This window comes from Podarcis erhardii, assembly GCF_964252035.2.
Source record: "Podarcis erhardii genome assembly, chromosome: 14".
NCBI classification, from domain to species: Eukaryota; Metazoa; Chordata; class Lepidosauria; order Squamata; family Lacertidae; genus Podarcis; species Podarcis erhardii.
Window position 1 is genome coordinate 22,684,062 of NC_138503.1, and position 23,363 is coordinate 22,707,424.

The following is a 23,363-nucleotide window of genomic DNA, read 5'->3' on the forward strand; positions in this document are numbered from 1 at the left end:
AGTAGAGTGAAGTAGCAGAATGGGCTGTACAGCGTCCTACAGCTGGTAGGTACTGTTTTTGAGTATTCCTCCATATTACAAACAAAGGGAATCTCCTAGCAAGTTTAAAAAATGGAACAAAAATTCTAGCACCCTAGAGAAATTCTAGTTCTCATTTCAGGGAATTGGAGAATGCAGAGGAAAATTTGTAAGTGTGATTTCCTCTGCCTGGAGGCAAAAGTAGTATGGGATGCCTCCATACTGCCAGTATTTCATGGGAGTGATTGAGTAGCATACCAGAATTTTAGGTTTGTGCATTTAAAGTGGATTAAAGTTCTCCGACATTCTAGTACAACAAATCCACTTAAAAAAGAGAAGATGGAATTTTTGAAGTTTGGAAAGTGGCAGAGAAATGTATTGAAAAGTGTAAATATCCCACATGCAAATCAAGATGAATGTGGAATGAATGCTTTCTCTGGGTCTCTCTGTAGAAGCTGCTGCCAAATTGGGTTATTATCAAACATTTCTTCCTATTTGTTTGCAGGGCAGTTAAATGTCAAAAAAAGAGAGACTTCTACTCACCATGAATGGGAATTCTGAATCTCATAGAAGCTGCTGCCAAACTGTGTTATACTGCCATCCGGCAGTCAACAGGCAAAATAAGTTTAAAAATACAAACAATTCCTATGTAGCTCCTCCCTGTCCCTTCTGGAGCCAGTTTCTCTTTTGCGTGCATCGAAAGCAGTCGTGTAAGACTCCTGGCTCCATCGTCAAATTTCAGACATTATCCCTGATTGCTTCTCCCTTTCACCTTTGTTTGCCTTCATTAGAGCCCCTTCTGGCTGACCCCCTCCTTTCTCTATTTTACTCATAACTTTGTTAGTTAGCTCCAGTGTGGCTTCCTCCAAAGCATTTTCCTGCTCTGCTTTTAAGCGTCCAGACCCATTTTTACTTTCATTTTCCACTGGACCTAGATGAGTCTTCCCTCTCCTCTGCTTGTCACTGCCTCCCACCTTGCCTTAAGCCCATTGATCTGTGCTCTCGGCCTGTCTTGTCCCTGCTCATAGCAGCCTCTCAGCTCTGCTTAAGCCTTAGCCCACGGGCAAGTGGGGGGGGGGTGGCGGCAGAGAATTCAGTCTCTCAGCTATGCTTAAGCCTTAGCCTACAGGCAAGGGAAAAATAAAAAAGAATTCACTTTAAATATGTGCAAGGCCTTAAAGAAATCATCCACCTCATGCAGGGAGCTAATGACTGCTACACTGCAGTTTTCTTCCTTACAGGCTAAGGACCCAGCCTCTGTGAGCACAACTTAATGATGACATCCCCCTACTCCGTTGACTGCGCATCAGTCTTCAACCATCCTTTCTGCTTCTCAGCCTTGATGTCAGCTTTCCCCCTCCCTAAGGGTGCTCTACAATGAATGCCTTAGATCCAGAGAGGGTATGCAAGTAGTTTCCCCCTGGCTGCTTTCAATCTTGCCACCCAAGGGGGCACTGTAAGTGGAAGATCAGCAGCTGGCATGACCCACTGCTCCTATGGACATGCACTCAATCAGAAGGGCAAGGAGGCAGAAGAGTTTTCTTGGGGCAAAGAGGAAGCCCCAACTCAGCCTACTTGCTGCTCCCCTCTGCAAGTGTTTGGAGAGCTCCCCCTCTCTCCTGGGCGGTCCTCTAGAAATCCCACAGAAGCTCCTACAGTTTTGGTTTAGCAGCGCATAGCTCCCTCGCAAAAACTATTCCCTCTGGCAGCAGCATCTTCTGCCCTTGGCACACAGCTGCAGACTCCAGCTATGCCTGATCTGCATCCAGAGTTATTGCACTGGGTTTGCTGGTAGATTTGGCCAGAAATGCAATTATGCCTTCCTCCTCTCTTCAACCCTAGGTCACTTTCAATCCTTCTAGTTCTGCTCCTCCTCCTACACACCAGGCCAAAAGATGGTCTAGAGTGTGACCTTCCCGTAGGGTTCCTCAGTGCCTCCCATGGGGCTCTTCTTCCCCCAAAGATCAGGAATCAGAGCATCTCTCCTTCAGTGAAGAGGGTGTCAATTGGAGTAGTGAATTAGAAGTGGAGGAGTCAGAATCTGATAGATGATTTCAGGACTCCCATTACTTCATGCTTCTAGGCAAGGCTAAGGAGACACTCTAACTCATTGATCTTCCTGCAGCCACTTCTACTTCTGCTGACAAGGTGATCACAGCGGCCCTTGATCCTAAGCCTAAGTCCAGGATGAAATAGCTTTCTGCAGTGGCTCCAAAAATTATCCAGTTAGATTTTGACATGCTCTGGCAGGCGATCTCAGTCCCTCCCAAGGGGCTGTGCTTCCCCTGAAGACCAACATTTAGATCCTCAGATGATGGATCCAGATGGTGATGAATGGAGTGAACAATCTGAAGTAGTAGAATCAGACTCCTACCGTCTGCTTCAAGACTTAGCAGTGTGCCCTGACCCCACACCAAAGTCCAGGAGTGTCTCATGACCACTAACACTCTCTGCCAGGGAAGATGAGGGGTTACATCAGGTTCTGGGGGATTCTGTTAGAATTTCTCCAGGAGTTAGTTTCAACCCTGATCTCCTGCAATACATTGAAGAATCTTTCCTGGGAACTTCAGCAAAGGATGTAGTCCTGCCACAGGCCACTTCCTAGCCAGCTGCTTCAAGATCTCCAAACCAACCTAATGTTACTCCAACAGTTCCCCATTGATGCGGGGTAGGGGATCTTCAGTCCCAGCTTGGGTATTCTGCTTCCCTTGAAGATCTGGACACAGTGTGCTAGCAGTTGATGATGAATGGAGTGACCAGTCTGATATTGAGGAATCAGAATCCTATAATTGTCTATAATCCCATCTTGTCTGGATGTCTAATACCTTCATCTGTTGTGTAAATCCATGGTGGCTAAGTAGGAATTATTTGTGTTTATAAACGTAACTTGCTATTTTACCTGTTGACCTCTGGATAGCAGTATAACAGAGTTTGGCAGCAGCATCCATGAGACCCAGAAATCCCATTCATGGTGAGTAGAATGGTCTTTTTTGCCATGTAACTGCCCTGCAAACAAATTGGAACAAATATTGAATAAAAACTAAATATAATTTAACCTCGCTCTAAGCCCTGAGCTTCTCCATCCATGATGCAGACAACACTGAGCTAAGTTATAAGTCTAACTGTATAAGGCAGTTTCCTGTTTTCCCAAGTGTCGCCACCCATGCCTTTTTTTGGGGGGGGGTAAATTTTCTTGCCTTTTTGTAAATGTTCTCCTGCCCCCTCTTCACTTAAAACCCTTCCATTGGGACGTGTACCACTTTAAGGGGAATAGAGAGGCAGTAGACCTTTGCATTTCCTACATTTGGAGCTGCTTTAAGCAGGCTGTCATGGTGCCATTCTTTCCCAGTTCATCTTCAGCTTCTGATTTCTTCACACGTCTCTCTTTTTTTAAAGATAAAGTCCCAATTCGGAGATACGCTGACGGCACCATCGATACCGAGGAAGCAACTGAACCTACCAAACCTGAGGGTTCTGGGGGAGAAAGGGGACCTTGTTGCTCCTGCCCAAAGACCGAGGCAGAGAAGCAGGCAGAGAAGGAGGAGGCAGAATACCGAAAAGTCTTCGAGAATTTTCTGCATAATGCCATCTTTTTGCCCAGGTGAGGGGGTCCATTTCCAACACTCGACGAGGTTCATTTCTTTTTAAAAACTTTTAAACGAGCGGCCTTACACCCAGCATTGCTTAGGAAATCTGTGAAATGAGTAAATTGTGCACTATTGAAATTGGTGGTTAAAATCAGCGAATGCAGTGTTGGACAGTTATGTCTGACATCCTGATTCAATATGGCATCTGTTTGTAACCACAAAATACAGAAAAACTTTCCTTGATCTCAAGAACCTTCACGCAGAAAACGTTGCAGAATCTTTAAGAGGTGTCCAAATGCATAGTGAATGAACATCTTTCCAGAATATATAACCGATAACTTTTTGTTTCGTATTTTCAATTGATTTCTCTCCTGCCGCCAGCTAGTAATATCAAAAACCCCTTTCCTACATGCTAGTAACAAAAATAAGTGGAGTTACCTTGAGCCTTGTAGGGTATGTGCCCCATGTTCAAAAGCCATTTTGTTTCGTCAAAATTTATACTTTGGGGCAGTTTACACAGGATTTAAATGGCAAGATTGCATTTTTAAAAATGACCATCAGAAAACATCATTAAGTCAATCAAATAATGAAGATTTTTAAGTGCCTGAGTGAATAATAATAATAATAATAATGAAGTTTTAGCCTGGTACATCAAAGATGACTCTCTTGGTGCCAGGAGGGCCTTCTTGGGGTGTGTATTCCATAGTTGGGGCATAGAGTACAGGCAGCTTGATTTAAGAGTAGGTGCTCAATTGTATAACTGGGTCCCAAGCCATTCAAGGTGAGCACCAATCTCTTTGCATTGGGGCTTGGAAGCAGATAACTGCTCAGTATTGTTATCTATTATTTTGTTGTTTTTACATTTGTTACTCACTTTATGGTGGGGGGAGCCTCAAAGCAACTTAACAAGACAAATAACAAAGAGAAACAAAAATAAATAAAACCATGTACAATACAAAAATTCTTAAGATCCTCATTCCAGTAACACAACGAAAATGAGAATTCCTACCCCGCCTCACTGCAAGATCACATTGTTTCCTTTGGGATACTATGCAACCCAAGTCTGTCTTCAATTATTCCCCCCCTCCGCGCCCCCACGCAAGAGAGGGTGGTAAACTTTCCCTACCATATTCACCTTTTTACACACTAAAGAGCCACTGCTGGTTATTTCCTTTGGCCATCACATTGAAGGGCTTTTTGCAGGGGTTACTGAACCTTTGTAGAGAGTTCCACAGCTTTGGATTTCCATATGGTTGCCTTCAGAATAGTCTTAACATGGCGCATTTCCAACATGGTGCCTTGCAGATACTGTTGGACTCCACTCCAGCTCCCATTAGCCCCATCCAGCAAGGCCAGTGGGTCAGGGATTGTGGGATTTGTAGTCTAGTGCCAGCCAGAGGGCACCATGCTAGCTACTCCTGGCCTTACAGATGCCTAGGTGACCTGGCAAATGGCTTGCCTTTCTTTGACCTAGATTTGAAAAGCAGCATTTCCCAGTAGCATTGCTGGAGATAGCATTTGCTTTTAGACTTGGGTAGCAGAACTTGATACTAAAATCAGGTTTCTGGAAAAGCCTGTTTCTCCTGCATATCAAAAGGCTCAGATGGAACTGATAGTGGCATATGGTTGCTGATAAGTGCATGTTTTCCTGGTTGTGTGAAGTTTATACTTTCTGTATGCCCCATTTTTTCTTCTCTCTCCGGCTTTTTCCTCTCATTCCTCTGGGCCATTCACTGCTGTCATTCCTTGCCCTTCTGAGTTATCTAAGGGGCAGACTAACTAATTTAGCCAATGGCAACCAGGGAAACTTCTGACTGGCTCTGCCTTTCACAGCCATCAGCTTAGTTCCGATAGTCACGGCTCAAAGCTTTCTCCTGCCATGGCATCCTTGTGCTAATCAAATATAGATTTCTTATTTCAGCTGGTAGTTAATTTTGAAATTGTACGAGTAATGCATTGGTGGGGGCAGGGGAAGCAACAGAATACCATGAGCATCTTGACCCTAGAAGAAATGGTAGCAAATGATCAAGTATTGTGACAGTCTCTAGATTGCAGTTTTGGGTTGTGGGAGGAAGCAAGTGGGAACGATTTGCTAGCATGAGCCTTGACTGTTTCTGCATATTTTCCTCCTCTTTGCTCAGCTTGTGTTCATAATTGGTGCATTTTTCTTTTCAATGCTAGAAGAACTTTAGCAGTTGAGATGCGACTGCTAAGTCACTTGTACTTGTAAGTCACTGAGCAGTTAAAGTGACTTAAGAGCCCAGGATGTCAGGGAACTGTGAGATTAGGAACTGGGTGAGATTGCTCCCTCTAAGCAACTTGTTACTTGCACATGTCTGTCTGTCTGTCTGTCTGTCTGTCTGTCTGTCTGTCTGTCTCCCACCTCCTCTGTTTGCCTTTTCTTCATTGCTGTCTCCCGTGGGAGAGAGCAATTTGTATGTCAACACAGTCCCTATTAGACTGGTGCAGTACGTTTGCAGCCTCCTGCTGGAGCGTGCAACACTGCAAAAGCACCAAAGATGCCAAATAAAAGGGTTGTGTTCTTTTAAACACATCACCAGTTAGGTCTAGTCCCAGCTATTTTATTTATTACTTTTTAAATTCATATCCTGCCCTTCCTCTCAAAGGAGACTCTGGTGGCAATTTAAGCTATCCAAGGCAGGTTATCCTAAGACCTTAAAGAAGGCTGGTCATACAGTTACGGAGCAGAAGTTCCCAGGTTCAATCCTTAAGTACCACTTGATCCCTTACAATTGCCTTGATCACCGAGAACCTCTAATGGGGCATTTATTATGGTTTCTCATGCCTCTGAGGGTCGGTTGGCCTTTAATAGAGACCGAGTCTTTAGCGTGGGCAAGCCCTGACCTAGCAGAGGTTTGGCTGGAATCATTCCTGCCTTTTAAAAAGCATCTTCTAAAAACTGTGTTATTCAAACAGGCCTTTGTTATTTGAATTTCCGTTTACCAGCCACTGTATTTTTATTTATGTTTTCTTACTGCAGTTTTGTGTGGTGTATACCACCTTGTATGTTTTTTAAAAGTGTGATTTCTAAATATTTATATAAAATCTCAGGCATCTCCAGGTAGGGCTGGGGGGGAACTCTCTGGCTGAAGCCCTGGAGGGCCCTTATGGTTGCTTAGAGACGTACACTTTGAGCCAGGAAGGATGAACACCCACCACCTATTGCATAGTGGTCTGAAGACCTCACTTCCCTGGCTACATTTGAGCATATTTCTTATAGATGAAATGTCAGTCTGGGGATACCTCTTTGGACAGCTGGAGGTCTTACATTAACTTAATACATTTCTTGTAGGTTGGATGTACTGATGTAATGGTATCGATGTGAGCTGCTGGTGGTTTATTAGTATTAGTATTATTAATGTATTGGTTATTTTTCTTCCTTTTCTTATTCTTTTGTTGTTCTTCTTTCTACTTTGTTTAATTTGCAAATAAAAAAATTAACCGAAAAGGAAGAGCAGCTGCCAGCCAGTGCAGGCAATAATTGAGCTAGATATGGAGCAAAGGTCTGGCCAGTCCTTTCTTGCAAGCATGCAATGATGGGATCTGCCTCTTTCCATGATGATTGCTTGTCCTATTGCTGAACTTTCCATGGAGTTTGAAGTGATTCTGTTTTCCCACAGTGTTTTCTATATCACTTCTGCCCTCAGCTGCCTCCTTTCTGTTTCTTTTCCCTGTGAAATGTGTTTTATTGGGCTTGGATGAATCACCAATGTGAAATTTAACTCGGGAGAGACAACACCTATAAACAGAGAGTTCTGTTGATTGGGACGTCATGCAAGCTTTGGACATCTGTCATTCTTTAACCATCCTAATGGTTCTCATTATTTTCTCTCAAAACATTGTGACTTCTGGCTGCAAACCGGGTCTCTTAAATTTGCTTTCCTCCTTATAAAAGAGGGATGCTAATCTCACTTTCACTGACTTCTCTTGCTTCTCTGTCCAGGCCTGACCGGAAGCGCAGGGATCTGTTGCCTGTTGCAAACACAACCTTTGCTCACAAGAACAGGACTGCCACAGCCCCAGAGCACTTTGCCAATGAATCGGATGCTGAGGAGGCTGAGATGGAGTTTCCCTTCTTCGAAAGCAAAGTGGAAGGCCGGGAGCGGACACTTATCTCCCACCTCTTGCCTTTCACGCTCTATCGTATTGACATCCACAGCTGCAATCATGAAGCTGCAAATCTCGGCTGTAGTGCCTCAAACTTTGTTTTTGCAAGAACCATGCCTGCAGGTACATTTTTGAAACCTGGCTTAAATTCTCTCCTTCCTTCCTTAATCATAATAAAAAGAACAATTCCATCTTTATCTCTGCATTCAAAGCATCTTACAAAAAAACCACAAAAACCTGGCACAAAGTTTTAATCTCAGACTCGCTTTCAAAAGGCAGTTTTAACTCCCTGTTTTGAAATCAACCTGGAAGGAGCATAGCTCAGTGTAGAACAACTGTTTTGCAGGCAAATGGCCCCCAAGTTCAATCCCTGGCATCTCCAGGTAGGGCTGGTTGAAGACCAATGGTCTACACTGACTGGCAGACACTCTACAGGGTTTCAGGCAGGGGTCTCTCCTAGCCTGGGAGAGACCCCTGCCTGACACGCTGTAGAGCAATGGTTCCCAATTAGCTATCCTGGGACTCCTGGGGGTCCGCAGAACACACCCAGGGGGTCCATGGCCCCATCTCTTGTGTCCCCTCCAACTAAATATTTGGCATTTTTGCATGGTAATACCAAAAAATTTATGATCTGTTTTAGTGCTGTGCAATTTTTCAATATACTGGCCCAAAATCACACCGTGATAACGATTTTGACCCAGCAATACACCGCTTCTCGTGTCAGGGAGAGCAAGGCTGCTGATTTCATGGTACTGCCAATATCGCACAGTGATCTCAGCCGGTAACGCTGCTAATCCAAGTTGCCTTCCCTGAGGGAGTCGATAACGCTGCAGCCTTCCCTCATGTTGAGGGAAAACTGGGCAGCTGATTGTGAGGTGCCACCTCCCCCTCACACTGATGGAGAACAGGGCAGCTGATTGCCCTTCAAGGCACCGTGGCACTACCTTCCCCTGGCACTGAGACAGAGCAGCTTTTCTCAGTCAACGGTAAAACAGCAGTAGCCACAGTGGACGTGCATCTTCGCTGGCTGCCCTACTGATGGCAGTTTAATGCCCCCCCATACCCAACTGATATATCACAATGTCAAAAACCAAATATCACTCAGCCCTAGTCTGTTCTTTAGTATATCTAAAATCCTTTGCTTATTAGGGACTACCCCGCATTTTATTCAAAAAATTGCTTTGTAGAGGTAACTACCATAGAAATATCAAAATTTTCAAAAGTAGGGGGTCTGTGGCTTGGCTTTTGAAAAATAGGCGCTCTTTGATAATTAGCTGACTGGGAACCACTACTGTAGAGTGTCCAAACTTTTTTCAAAGAGGGCCAGATTTGATGAAGTGAACAGGCGTGAGGGCCGACCAAAGTTGTTTCGGATTAGGCCCCCAAAACAGGCTTTGGACATGCCTGGTGTAGACCATTGGTCTTCAACTGGTGGGTTGGGAACCACTAGTGGGCCATGGCCTAGTTCAGTGTGGGTCATAGCAGAAGCACAACCAGCAGGCAAATATATAGTAAAAAATTAAGAAATGGGTCCCCAAATGCATGTTGTGGGTCTGAAAAGGGTATAGATACCAGTTGCTGGAAGCCATGCGGGAAAAGAGAGATATTGTGCTCATGTCCTGTTTGCCAGTTTCCCTTAGTCATCTGTCTGGCATGATGCAACAGGCTCTCTTTATGTTCTTATGACTTTAGTCGGTATGTTGTTTGCCTCAAATCTTGACATTGACTCTTGCCCGCATCTTTTCGCAGAAGGAGCCGATAACATTCCAGGGCCAGTAACGTGGGAAGGGAAGGAAGAAAACGTTATATACCTCAAGTGGCCAGAACCGGTTAGCCCCAATGGGTTGATCTTGATGTATGAAATCAAATATGGGCAAAATGGAGAGGTAAGCGGGATTATAGGTCTTTTTCATCCAACCCAGTTTACAAGGTTCTTGTGTTTATAGACAAAGCCCTGAAAAACCAAGATACCTTAAGGATTGCCTAAGCACTTCTATCCCAGCCCAGTCGCCAAGTTCATCTGAAGAAGCTCTGCTAGTTGTCCTCCGGGTTACAGAGCCTCAAGTCTCAGTGTCCTGCATGCACAAGCTGCATTAATAAAAACCATTTTAACTGCTTTTCTCTCCCCCGCAAAAAAACTTCTGTAGGAGAAGCGGGAATGTGTTTCAAGACAAGAATACAAGAAACTTCGAGGAGCCAAACTGACACATCTGAACCCTGGAAATTATTCTGTCCGAGTTCAAGCCACATCACTGGCTGGGAACGGATCCTGGACTGAGGCAATCTCATTCTATGTACAGCCCAAAAGTAAGGATGTTTTCATTGGTGGGGAGGGAAATAGCATACACACTGGTTGTGTAACTGCTTTCCCCCCATATTTCGTGTGTTCTTTAGATTTAAGATTCTGAACTTTTTGCAGAAAATGGATGGTTGGTTATTTATCCCAGATTGATTTGATTAGAATGTCTGTGTTTCAAGGCAGATACTGTAGATGAAACAGCAGATGAGCTGTGTCTTTTTTTCTTTTTCTTTCCTCCGTGTGAGTTTCCTTGGGAGCAACAGCCAGCCACCCTTGGGGTTCCTCCAGATGATGTGCTTGTTGAACCTTAATCCCGATTTGAGCGTTTGTTCTGATAACATTTGCAAGGAAGTTAAATTGAGCATTTTCAAGGAGATTAAATGACAGTGTTATCCCACACTTTCCAGTGCCATTTCCCAATCACCTTCCTTTATCATAAAACCTCTGCTCTTTTTCAGGAAGCACAGGACCTCCAAATCAGCTCTAACAGTGCAGCTTGAATTTTTCTGATATGTAGTTGATTCGTACCCCAAAATACCGATCATCTGGAAGTGCTTTTGTAAAAAGAACGCTCTGTTAGGTGGCCCTGTGTTCTGTGTCTGTGTGTGATTTTTATATTTCTATATATATATTTAGAGAGAGAGAGAGATAGTTTGCCCAGCAGGAGAGGTCTAACTAGCTAGTGCAGCAGTAGAGATGCACACATGAATAATCACCACCCTTTTATTTACTTTCTTGTTTTGATTGCTGCAGCACCGAATTACGGGGGTTTCTTGCACCTGATTATTGTTCTACCCATTGCTGTCATTTTGATCATTGGAGGGCTGCTCATCATGCTGTATGTCTGTAATAAAAAGAGGTGAGGGTTGATATTTATTTGTATTATTGCATTTATATCACACTTTTCCCTCCAAGGAGCTCAAGGGGGCATATATGATTCTCCCTCTCCTCATTTTATCCTCACAACAACATCCTCACAACAACACGACAGCCAGCATGTAGTAAGTCAGAAAGTAACATTGCCCCTTTCCTGATAGATTTTGTAGTCAGGCACATTGGGTTGAACCTTGTCATACTGGCCTAGACAAGGACAAATATATTGTGTGTTCTTCACCTTGCTATAATTGATTGACTCAAGCTGCTGCTGTTACTGTTGTTGTTATTTTGTTCAGCTAACCTAGGTTCAATAAGTCAGTCATTGAGCATAGGCATATTTGGGAAGTAACACAATTGATTCCCAACCTGCCAAATGCTGTTGTTGGGGTGGGTGGGTGTGGGTGTGAAAAGCAAGTCACAAACCAGAACTCAAAGGTGAGAGGACCAGAATAGAGTGAAATGTTGATCTCTCTCTCTTTAAAAAATAATATGTGTGTTGAAATAAGGAACTTTCCTCTTGCATTTTAACAGGAACAGCGACAGGCTTGGAAATGGAGTGCTCTATGCCTCTGTGAACCCAGAATATTTCAGCGCCTCAGATGGTAAGTCAGGCCTTCCACTTCTGACTCCTTTTAAGACAGCAACATCTTGGAATAAAAGTGAATGCTGAGTCTGAGATGGAGTCACAAGAAGCTCTATGTGAACCAGTTGTAAAGACATTTACTGTCATTCAGGCAAAGAAGAAGTTTGGGGGGGCTGGGGAGAGGGGGTCTCAAGCTTTTTTTTTTTAAAGGTCAAGTTAGGTCAGAAAGTTCTTAAAGAAAACCTAATAGTATTTCTGTATTGCAATAGCACGAAGTATCACATCAGTGTACAGCAATAAAACATTAAACACTAATAAAAACTATACAAATAATCATTTGAAGTGAACTTTAACAATTCTTTAAATTCTTGGTGATGTTTCTTAAAACCACAGTGCAGGCCTCTTGTATATATTGATTTATATTTATTTTTAAATTTCTGTCCCACACTTCCTCCTAAAAGAGCCCAGGGAGGCAAACAACCCCCAAATTGAAGGATATTTAAAATACTTAAAAACAGTAACATAAATACATAGTTAAAAGATTGCTGGGAACCGTATCTTTCAGCTATCATAGTAACATAGGAAGCTACCTTATCCCAAATCAGACCATTGCTCCATCTAGCTCAGTATTGTTTATGCTGCCTGGCAGAAGCCCTGCAAGATTTTAAACAAAGCGCCTTCCCAGTCCTACCTAGAGATGTCAGAGATTGAACCTGAGACCTTCTGCATGAAAGGCAGATCCTCTGCTGCTGAGCTATGGTCCTTTCCTTCTCAATTCTTAGCACTTCAATACACTTAGCACTAGTTTTTATTTGTAGTGAAACCTTTAGCCTTTTTTTTTTCTTAAATGCTAGGCTGTAGCTTTTTGAAGACTTGTCAGAGGTTGCACCTTCCAATTGTAAGCTAGGATTTATAGCTCTTAAGTTGCATCCTGGAGCAATCCAGTCCAGCTTTCTGGCATCCAAGAAAACAGGGAAATGTTAATGTTTTGGAGTTGAAATCGTGACCTTGTTCTTGGAAGTTAAACCTGGAGTTTCGTGCGGCTTGTGTATTATTATTTTTTAATAAAAAATAATCTTCCTATTCAGCCAAAAGAAGTTCCCCAAGTGACTTTCAAATCACAAAAATATGCAACAGTAACAGTCCCTCCCCTCAGGCTTACACTTTTAAAAAATGATACAAAAGGAAAATGGATTGGTAGGGAAGAGGAAATAAGAAAACACAGGTGCGAATTATTAGTTACAAAGTTAGCTAATCTCCAGCTGAGTGGAAAATGTCCCTTCTCTTAACCCCCCCCCCTTCTAGAGTGTGTTGTAATGGTGGCTGCCACGACATCCCCACCCTTTGTTGAGAAATACACGTTACAGCTTTTTAATCACATTATTCTGCTCCCTTCTGTTGAAATGCATAGCAGATGCTAAGCAAAGTGTCCTTACCCTCTTAAAATATGCTTTTGCATTACACCTCTGCTGCAGAATGCTCCCTTGCCAGGTACACCACATGCTAAAGCTTGGGTCTGTGTCTTACTTCAGCAGTAGGCTCATTTGTGCATCCTTGGGCATGATGTTTTGGCTCAGGGTCAGTTTCCAATCTGTGAAATGGGGGCAACATTATAGCATGGCTAAACAACATAATGATTACAAAGGACTGAAGCAGTAAGATGACTGTTGAAATAAAAGCATGAAGTGCAGAACATCCTAGTATGCTTTAATGGAAAAGGACGTTGCTTGCACTCTGTTTTGTTTTGTTTTGTTTTAATTATGATTGTCGTTTCAGTTCTTGTGAAATGGGTTCTCCTTGTGATTTTTACAGTGTACGTTCCAGATGAATGGGAAGTACCCCGGGAAAAGATTACCATGTGCCGAGAATTGGGGCAGGGCTCCTTTGGAATGGTGTACGAAGGGATAGCGAAAGGCGTGGTTAAAGATGAGCCAGAAACCAGGGTGGCCATCAAAACAGTCAACGAGTCGGCAAGCATGCGAGAGAGGATCGAGTTTCTGAATGAGGCTTCGGTGATGAAGGAGTTCAACTGCCACCATGTCGTAAGTTGCTGAAGCACATTAAAGCTTTTTCCACTCCACGCTATCCCCCGTTCTCTTACTTCAATCCTGGGAAATGCTGCTTCAAACAGGAAAACAGCCATTTGCTTGCCTGTATGATGCTTTTGTACAGAACTGGTATAAATGGAGTTCTGAATCAGAAAAAAAAGATTCCTTTATAGTTTTTGGATTAGTTTTCTCAATGCTCTTCCCAGGTTCTTTTTGGGGCAGGGCGGCACTGCTTTAAATTATGTTGAGTACGTGGGTGGCGCTGTGGGTTAAACCACAGAGCCTAGGGCTTGCCGATCAGAATGTTGGTGGTTCAAATCCCAATGACGGGGTGAGCTCCCGTTTCTCGGTCCCTGCTCCTGCCAACCTAGCAGTTCGAAAGCACGTCGAAGTGCAAGTAGATCAATAGGTACCGCTCAGGTGGGAAAGTAAACGGCGTTTCCGTGCACTGCTTTGGTTCACCAGAAGCGGCTTAGTCATGCTGGCCACATGACCCGGAAGCTGTACGCTGGCTCCCTCGGCCAATAAAGCGAGATGAGCGCCACAACCCCAGAGTCAGTCACGACTGGACCTAATGGTCTGGGGTCCCTTTACCCTTACGCAGCTAGGAGGAGGACGCTGACATCTGGTGCCATCCTCTGGACTGGCTGTAAAAATAAGGTGGGCAGGTTGAGGCTGCCTGTAGACAGGCTGAAGTTGGTGGGGCAGAGCCCCATTCACCCTAGTGGCCTGGTCTCCACTGCTTATGTTATGTTATTTCTATCTCTCTCTCCTCTTTCCCTTTTCCCAAGTGGATGCATCGTGTTTGGTTTGTGTGTGTGTAGTGAAGAATCACACACTCACAAGTGCAGTACAGTACATGAGAGTGCACACCTTTGAATAAAACGCTGCCTCTGCAGGTGAATAACCCAAGGCTTTCTTCTCTCAGGTGCGGCTGCTTGGAGTTGTTTCTCAAGGCCAGCCCACGCTGGTTATCATGGAACTTATGACCCGTGGAGACTTGAAGAGTTACCTGCGGTCTCTCCGACCAGGCACAGAGGTCAGTCCTGTGTTGAAAGGTTTGACTGCTGTTTTTGCAGGCTGACTTGGGGAGGGGAAGAGAGATAATGAGGGGTACTCATCCCCCATGGGCATTAAAATGGTTGGTGACTCCTCATCTAACTGTTAGCAGTCTTAATTATGTTTAGAAATGTGGTAGTTATTTAGTTATGAGCTAAGTAGAGTTATAGCCTTGTTACATTGTTGTATTTAAAAATAAGAACTTTCCATCATATGAAAATAAACAACAAGAGCTTTCCATCATATGAAAATACAGAATCACCAAAGGTTTGTTGTAAGAAACCCCACCAGCCCCAGGTGTAGGTATTCTTGCCTCTTCCACCTGAGGTGCCCTAACCAAAACAGGCTGTGTGACCCATGTCCTTGTGCGTTTTTGGGGTGCTTCCATATTGCTGTAGCAGGTGAAGAGTCTGGCCTGTGAGCTGGGACATCTCCCAGTTCAGCTATACTGCCTTGACTATGGCCTCCCTAGCAGCGATGTGGGTGGTTTATTTTCCTGTTTGATAAGTTCCTTAGTAACAATGAGATGCCTACTGCAAATGCAATAGTAGCCAAGCTTGGCAGTTTTGATGTTTTTAGCTGTGTTTATTAAATACAAGTAAAATAAACATGGTATAAACTAGATCACTCTCTGGGGCACTCTTCCTGACACAAACAGAAAATGTTCTGATTTAGATTAACCATGTGCAAATTCCCCACTGGAAATAGTTCCAAGTCTTAAATTTTGTGGAAAACCCACATCACTGCTCCCTAGCTAGGCAAACGGCAGTTATCTTCTACAGATGATACGGGGAAGGAGGTTACAACACTCTGTAGTAGACGGATGTGCTCAGTTCCTAGAAAAAGGAAGTAATTTGTAGAAGAATAGATGCAGTTGAGGTTCTTTGTTCATTATTTAGTTTCTTGCCCCGCTTTGCCGTAAGGTCCCAAAGCAGTTTATGAGAATAAAACATACAGTTATAAAACAATTACAAAATAGCGTGCAATACCGGGACACACTCACACAAACAATAAAAGTAAAAACAATTAAAGAGAGTATATAAAAATAATAATTCTGTTTATAAAACAGTACAAACATTTAAAAGCAATTCCACATTTTAAAAGAGTTAAAATAGTTCTATTATAAGATTATAAGAACTATTATAGAATAATTCTATACATATAAGACCCATTCAGTATTATATGTCTATGCTCAATATGTGAACAGTGTATAGAGTACTTGTATTTTCTAGAAATTTTCTGCTTTCCTCCTCAAACCTGTAAACTGCTGTCATTTTGACCTTTTTGCCCAGATTTGGACCCCATGAGCCACCATCCCTCTCAGTGATTATAGGTGGCAGTTGCTTGTTTCTTTATGCCTGTCATGTGCACCGCTAGACTGGCTGCTTTTCAGGCCTGAATTAAACTTTCTGTGCCTACGCGTAACTCAGCATGGGTCTTTGGTAGGCGCACAGATAAGCTAATTGCTCATGTATTAAATGCTACATGCTGTTACCCTTTTTGTTTTTGATCTGAATTATGAATGAGTGTTGCAACAAACACTAATATTTAGTCATGCACCCAGCATTTAGCATTCATGCTGGCAATTAGAAGGCTTGCAGCCGCCCACATGCTGTTTGCACGGTCCAAATAGGGTAGGCGAAAGCGGGAGCCCCTGAAAACCATATTCTGCTAAAATGAGGGCTAGTGGTATATGCTTGGGTCTCCCTGTAGGCACTTGCCTTCATTGCGGTCAGCCTCTGGAGTAGATAATTTACAGTTAAAGCAGTGGGAGCACCTCACATTTGTGGAAGAGGACAATTAAAATGTGATTGGGAAGCAAACTACATTTCTTCCTTGAAAGGGAAAATGGGATTACACAAATTAATGGATGAAAGACTCTCAGTGGCTATGAGCCATGGTGGCAATGTTTTCCCTCCACTGTCAGAGGTGTTGGGAACAGTACAGCAGAGATCATTCCACGTGCAACTTAAGGGTTAATTCTGTTCATGTTAAAAGGTAGGCAGGTGGAAATATTGCTTAGCAACCAGGAACAGTTGGATGATAGTTGCTGCGGAAGTTTTTTCTCTGTATGTTTGTTTGATTGTTCCCCTGCTATGTACAGGAATTGGCTAGTCTGTCCAAACTTGGGTAGGATTGAACTCCTTGTACAGTATTCCCTCCCACTCTAGAGGGCCAAATTTGGTGCATGGAACTGGCTGGAATTCCTGAACAGAACTGAACTCCCTGTGCATCAATCCTGCTTTCTGCAGTCATGTCTCTACCTGCCAGACACCTGACGTCACATGTGACATCAGCTGTAGGGCAGTTGGCCATGGTTTCAAAGAAATGGCTTGACGGGCCAAGTAGGGAGGCCTGGGTTTGCCACCTGTGTTTAACCTTTCTTTTGGAATGGACTGATGGCTAGATGCAAATAAATGAATCTGAACAGATCCTAGCCAAACCATTGAAAATTTAGCAAGGAAGGAAGCAACAGCTTCTTAAACTCATGTTAACAGTTGTCTTTCTCTTCTTTTTTGTTCAGAATAACCCAGCTCATATTCCTCCAGCCCTAAAGAAGATGATTCAGATGGCAGGCGAGATTGCGGATGGCATGGCTTATCTCAACGCCAACAAGTTTGTCCACAGAGATCTCGCTGCAAGGAACTGTATGGTGGCTGAGGACTTTACTGTGAAAATTGGAGGTATTCCCCCCCTTTTTTCAGTCCAAAGGTGAAATACAAAGGGAAGAAGGATCTTAGTTCTAGGTAGGGCATTTGGAAGCCACAGGTCTGCAATAGGTTTTTCCTGCTGCTTGTTATCATTAAATTTATTCCCCATCCTTCACCAGCAGGTCCCAGGGCGGGTTACAACAATTTAAAATTCAGAATTAAAATCAGTTAAAGCATACTACGTTTGCAAGAATAGGATGAGTCCTGAAAATGCATCTTCAGCAGCTACATCTGTTTAGAGCTGTGCCTGTCACATGTCTCGAGAACAACACTGGGCAAGTCTATGTCTAGTGGAGAGCCAAGCACCCTGAGTGTCTTGGCTTTTAAGTTTTTAAGAAGAAAATGAGCAAAAGCAAGTTTCTGGCCATTTATTTGGGCTGTGGAGTAGGCAGAGCTTGAAAATGCTGTGGGCAGAGCTTTGTGAGATCACTAGAGGCTGCTGGAGTAAAATGTCCAGTTTTCAGCAAGGTAACAACAACAACAACAACAATTTATTATTTGTACCCCACCCATCTGGCTGGGTTTACCCAGCCACTCTGGGCAGCTTCCACAAAGACCAAAAATACACTAATATGTCATACATTAAAAATTTCCCTGAACAGGGCTGCCTTAAGATGTCTTCTGAATGTCAGGTAGTTATTTATCTCCTTGACATCTGATGGGAGGGCGTTCCACAGGGCGGGCGCCACTACTGAGAAGGCCCTCTGCCTGGTTCCCTGTAGCTTTGCTTCTCGCAATGAGGGAACCGCCAGAAGGCCCTCGGTGCTGGACCTCAGTGTCCGGACAGAACGATGGGGGAGGAGACGCTCCTTCAGGTATAAGGTAGAATTTTGGCTCCTCCTTCTCCCTCCTTATGACTGCAGATGAAAAAGGTATTTGTGGTGCATCCTGTGAATGCAAGGAAGCACAAATAGAAACCTCCAGGGGAGCCACAACAATGACCAATCTGTTTGATTCACTGGACAAATAATATTTGTACATACTGCCTTTCCTCTAAGCTGGTCAAGGCAGTGTGCCACATGGATTTCTCTACTCTCATTTTATTCTTCCAATAACTCTGTGAGTTACATTGCCTGCATCACCAGGTAGGGCTGGGAACCCCCACTTCCTGAAACCCTGGAGAGCTGCTGCCAGTCAGTGTAGCCAGTATTAAGTTAGAAAGACCCAATGTTGTGACTCTCCCTCAGGTGTCAGTTGTTGGCAGCTTGAATTGTTTAGAGGTAGTTCATAAGGTTCTTCAGCAGCTTTCATGGCAATGTGGTACTTTTGTTTTGTTTTTACCATTATTATTGTTATTGTTGTTGTTGTTATTTTAACACGTGTCCTGTTGTGTACCATGTAGATTTTGGCATGACGAGAGATATCTACGAGACCGATTACTATCGCAAAGGTGGGAAGGGACTGCTGCCCGTCCGCTGGATGTCCCCAGAATCGCTGAAGGACGGCGTGTTCACGACAAACTCGGATGTCTGGTAATAATGAATGTGTCTGGGGTTGTTTTTGCAACATTCCCAGAACCCCTGCAACTTGATTATGGCATGGAGAAAACACCACATCAAGCTTTTGGACAACTCTGGTTTTTCCTGTTATCTATCCTATTTGTAGACTCCTTGTTGCGGCCCCCGTGTAATATAGTCTCAAGGGTGCTACTTCCTCTGTTTTCGAACTTCTGTCATGCCAAACCCCCAGTTTTAAACATGTTTAAACAAATACCTATATGGCTTTAAGGCTGGCTCGCTCCTGTAATATCCATGCAGGGCTACTTAGCAGCTGCTGCAAAAGAATTAGAGAGGAGAACTAGAGACATTGCAAGAAAACACAGGATATATATATATATATATATATATATATATATATATATATATATATATATAAAAGCTTTGGATTAAATTCTTTGACATAATAGACTTAAAGCTGTAAAATTAGAAGTTGTGTCATTTTGTGTCTATGCCGTTTTTCCCACAGCCCCAGAGAAGCATTTTGAAACTCCACGCTTTGGCAGTCATGCTTCTTACATAGACGAGTGTATTTTGGAAACCACTTGGCTTCCCATTGCAGAATTCTTGGGAAGGGAGAACCCGTTGCTCCCTTTGTAGCCCTGTCTTCTGGAAAAGCTAATTTCAGAGCTGGGCTTATATAGCTTTTATTTCAGATTCCACTGACAGAGTAAAATAAGCACACTATCATCCAAGCCAGAAATAGTGTTGCAGGGAGGGGTGTGCGTGATTTGAATCCAGATCCCAGGGTATTGAGATTTTAGTTAGAACCAGGCAAGTTTCTATTAGGATGGATTCCAGCATCTGCATTCATGTGGAAGAGCCCCTTGTGCAGACACAAAATTCCTATGTAGTATTTGGAGCATAAAGTGTTACTTGCAATACAAAATCTGTGTGACTTTGTCATAAACCTAGCCTCCTGTTTTGCAGATATTTTCTGCAGATCAACACTGGGTTTTTCCTTTTAAATCATGACATAATTTACACTTCAGGGAGGTGCATGTGTAAAACCGGCAAAACACTCAAAGCAACTGACCCAAACAGCCACTTTCCTAAAAGCTGTTGCACTCGTTTCTTTTTCCAATACAAGAGATTTATTACCAGGTCAGAAAAGGCCTGTGCCCCATAACTTGTGAATGGTTTCCTGAGTGGTGGCTTTGGTGTAGGCGCAGTCTTCCAGAAACCACGACATATACTGGTTTATCACGTGTATATTCCAAGCCATAAAAGGTAGCCTTGTACCTCCAGTAGTCCACAGAAAGAATGCCAATGTGATGTTGGGCCATCAGTGAACACATGGCTTGCTGTTTGCCCCCATAATAAAGCTGGAATCCTTTGATCTTTCCGTCTACATACCTTAGAGCAGTCTTTCATTATGTATGTGGCTTTTTCAAGCCCTGCTCCATTTCCTCCTCAGTTAGGCCCGATTCCCATACCTCTGGAATTTCTCTGCTCTTGACTCATTTTGTTGAGGTGAGATATTGTCCTTCATTTGCAAGTCTGGGGTAGAGAAGGAGGTTACTTACTTAGTTGATGATGATGTGAGCAAAATACCTGATGTGAGCAAAATACCTCTCTGATGCTCACATAAGCACAGTGCACAAAAGTAGCCAATTCAGTTTAAACTTCCGTTTGCTAGAATGCTACCTAACTTTTAGGCTTTTCTTGTAGGTCTTTTGGTGTCGTCTTGTGGGAAATAGCCACATTAGCAGAGCAGCCTTACCAAGGCATGTCCAACGAGCAAGTTCTTCGCTTCGTGATGGAGGGCGGCCTTCTGGAGAAGCCAGACAACTGTCCTGATATGCTGTATGTATCGACCCATCTTTATCTGCCTTTCTCTTCTCACCTGACTGCCTTGACTCTGATGCTAACAAGCTGTCTGTGTCATCAAGGCAGGCTGAAGGGGTGGTGGGGGATATGGAACTGAGCTACTGCAGATTTGAGCAGATTCTTTTTGCTGAGACCCAGTTGCCCATGAAGATCACTTTCCCATTTACGCTGTTTCCCATTAAGAATTGCTGTCAGTGAAGCCAGAGCTAGGAAGTCTTATGTGGGCAATGCCAAACCTCTGTCCTACACAATGTATTGCATGTATTTCATTGACCGTAACTCCAGTTGGGAAGGGCCATAGCTCAGCAATAGAGCTTAGCATGCAGAAGGTCCCGGGTTTAATCTCTAGCTAGAGTTGGGATACATACTGGCCTAAAACCCCTTAGAGCTGTTGCCAGTCAGTGTATACAGTACTGAGCTAGGTGGACAAGTGGTCTGACTCCATTTCAGCTTCCTATGAGCCCCTGATTCTTTCAAGTCAGGAATCTTCACAACACAAATGTTTCTTTTGGAAGGTTTTCCTCCCACCGGAAGCAGCTACAATGGTTAGCCAGCTTTAGGCTGTTTTGTCTCAACCCCCAGCTTTTACACAAGCTGGTTTCAAGCCTGGTTCGCTTCTCTGTGAACTGGCTTTCTGGAAAAGAAATGCTGCGCCTTGCTGTTTGCGATTTTGTCGGAGGCCCACACAAGGGATGCAATAGCTTAGGGGGCCCCAGCTGCTTCAGATTCTTGGGGAAAGAGCTTATTTGGCCAGCGAACTCGGGATGGTGTCCGGTGACAATCCAGTGTTGTTTTGCTGCTTGCTTGCTCGCTCGGGTTGGGCAAGAGGAAGAGCCTGTTGGAGGTTGCCATGGAAGTGGATTTCCCCCACCTTGCATTCTTTCCCTTCCAGGATGGGAATCTCCAGCAGGCTCAAACGGCTTTGAAATTATGCTTGACATTGTGGGAATAGCTCAGCAAGGCGGGCGAGAGGAAGGGTGTGTGTGCTTGTGTGTGTTTTGGAGTTCTGTAGAGGGAAAGAAATGTTTTCCCATTTTCATTTCCTTTGGCGGGGATGACAACGGACAAATAGATGAGAATAATAGGGTGTTTTGTTTGTTTTGTTTTGTTTTGTTTTGTTTTGTTTTGTTTTGTTTTGTTTTGTTTTGTTTTGTTTTGTTTTAAAAGCTCTGAAGTCCCCCCCCCCCCGGCATTACGACTGAAATAATGTTGATAGAAATATTTCACATATTTTTGTTTCCTTTGGGCATTTCCAAGCTATATTTTTTTTTTTTTTTTATAAATATTTATTAAAGTTTTTAAATATAAATGCACAAATAATAAACAGTCTTACTTCTATCACGGACATAATTTCATCACTTCTTTGGACTTCCTCACGTCTCCCGCTCCCATTTACATCGTTAAAAGTTTTTTCCAAACAAATTATCAACTTGTTTACAATCTCATGTCCACTCATTCAAATATAATCTAGCACTTCTTCCAAAAAATTTTATATTTTCTTTAGTCTCACTTATCATCAAATTTCAAATCTAATTTAGTGGTGGCCAGTTTTTTATAATCTAGCATCCTTCTTAGCATTCAACCAAATTACAATGTTTTTGTAGATACTTCTTGAATTTCTCCCAGTCTTCCTCCATCTTCTCTTCTCCCAGGTTACGGATTCTGCCTGTCATCTCGGCCAGTTGCATATAGTCCATCAGTTGCATCTGCCACTCTTCCAGTGTGGGTAGATCTTGAGTTTTCCAGTTTTTTGCGATGAGTATCCTTGCTGCCGTTGTTGCATACATAAAGAATGTTCGGTCCTTCTTTAACACCTTCTGGCCGACAATACCCAGAAGGAAGGCCTCTGGTTTCTTAGTGAAGGTATACTTAAATACCTTTTTCAGCTCATTATATATCATTTCCCAGAAGACCTTCACCTTAGGGCATGTCCACCAGAGGTGAAAGAATGTTCCTTCGTTTTCTTTACATTTCCAACATTTATTATCAGACGAATGGTATATTTTGGCAAGTTTAACTGGGGTCATGTACCATCTATATATCATTTTCATTACATTTTCCTTCAGAGCATTACATGCGGTGAAGTTCAGCCCAGTGGTCCACAACCTTTCCCAGTCCTCAAACATAATGTTATGCCCAATGTCCTGTGCCCATTTTATCATAACCGATTTGACCATTTCGTCTTGTGTATTCCATTTTAACAGCAAGTTATACATTCTAGATAATACCTTAGTCTTTGGTTCTAACAATTCAGTTTCTAACTTCGATTTCTCCACCTGGAACCCTAACTTTTTATCATTTTTAAAAACTTCTTTAATCTGAGCATAATGTAACCAGTCTCGCACCTTATCCTTCATTTTCTCTAAACTCTGCAATTTCCAATTGTCTCCATCTTTTTCTAATATTTCCCAATATTTTGGCCATTTAGCCTCCATATTGGGTCTTTTTAGGGCCTTAGCCTCCAGAGGTGAGAGCCACCTTGGAGTTTTATTTTCCAGTAAGTCTTTGTATTTTGTCCAGACATTAAACACTGCTTTCCTGACAATATGGTTCTTAAAGGCCTTATTGATCTTAACTTTGTCATACCATAGGTATGCATGCCAACCAAAAGCATTGTTAAAACCTTCCAAGTCCAACACGTCAGTGTCTTCGAGAAGTAGCCAGTCTTTTAGCCAGCAAAAAGCTGCGGCTTCATAGTACAACTTTAAGTCTGGCAGGGCAAAGCCCA

The 23,363-nt window shown here is 43.2% G+C and overlaps 1 protein-coding gene across 1 annotated transcript in view; it reads left to right on the top strand.

Moving 5' to 3' along the window:
• The window catches only part of IGF1R (insulin like growth factor 1 receptor), a 183,144-nt gene that overhangs the window by 151,421 nt on the left and 8,360 nt on the right, over positions 1-23,363 (top strand). Inside the window, exons 10-20 of the mRNA XM_081838728.1 lie at positions 3,415-3,619; positions 7,570-7,856; positions 9,483-9,619; positions 9,881-10,040; positions 10,786-10,891; positions 11,440-11,510; positions 13,304-13,533; positions 14,468-14,578; positions 17,123-17,282; positions 18,652-18,781; positions 20,477-20,611. Of these exons, the coding sequence (XP_081694854.1) occupies positions 3,415-3,619; positions 7,570-7,856; positions 9,483-9,619; positions 9,881-10,040; positions 10,786-10,891; positions 11,440-11,510; positions 13,304-13,533; positions 14,468-14,578; positions 17,123-17,282; positions 18,652-18,781; positions 20,477-20,611 (1,732 nt within the window). The remainder of the gene's footprint in view (positions 1-3,414; positions 3,620-7,569; positions 7,857-9,482; positions 9,620-9,880; positions 10,041-10,785; positions 10,892-11,439; positions 11,511-13,303; positions 13,534-14,467; positions 14,579-17,122; positions 17,283-18,651; positions 18,782-20,476; positions 20,612-23,363) is intronic.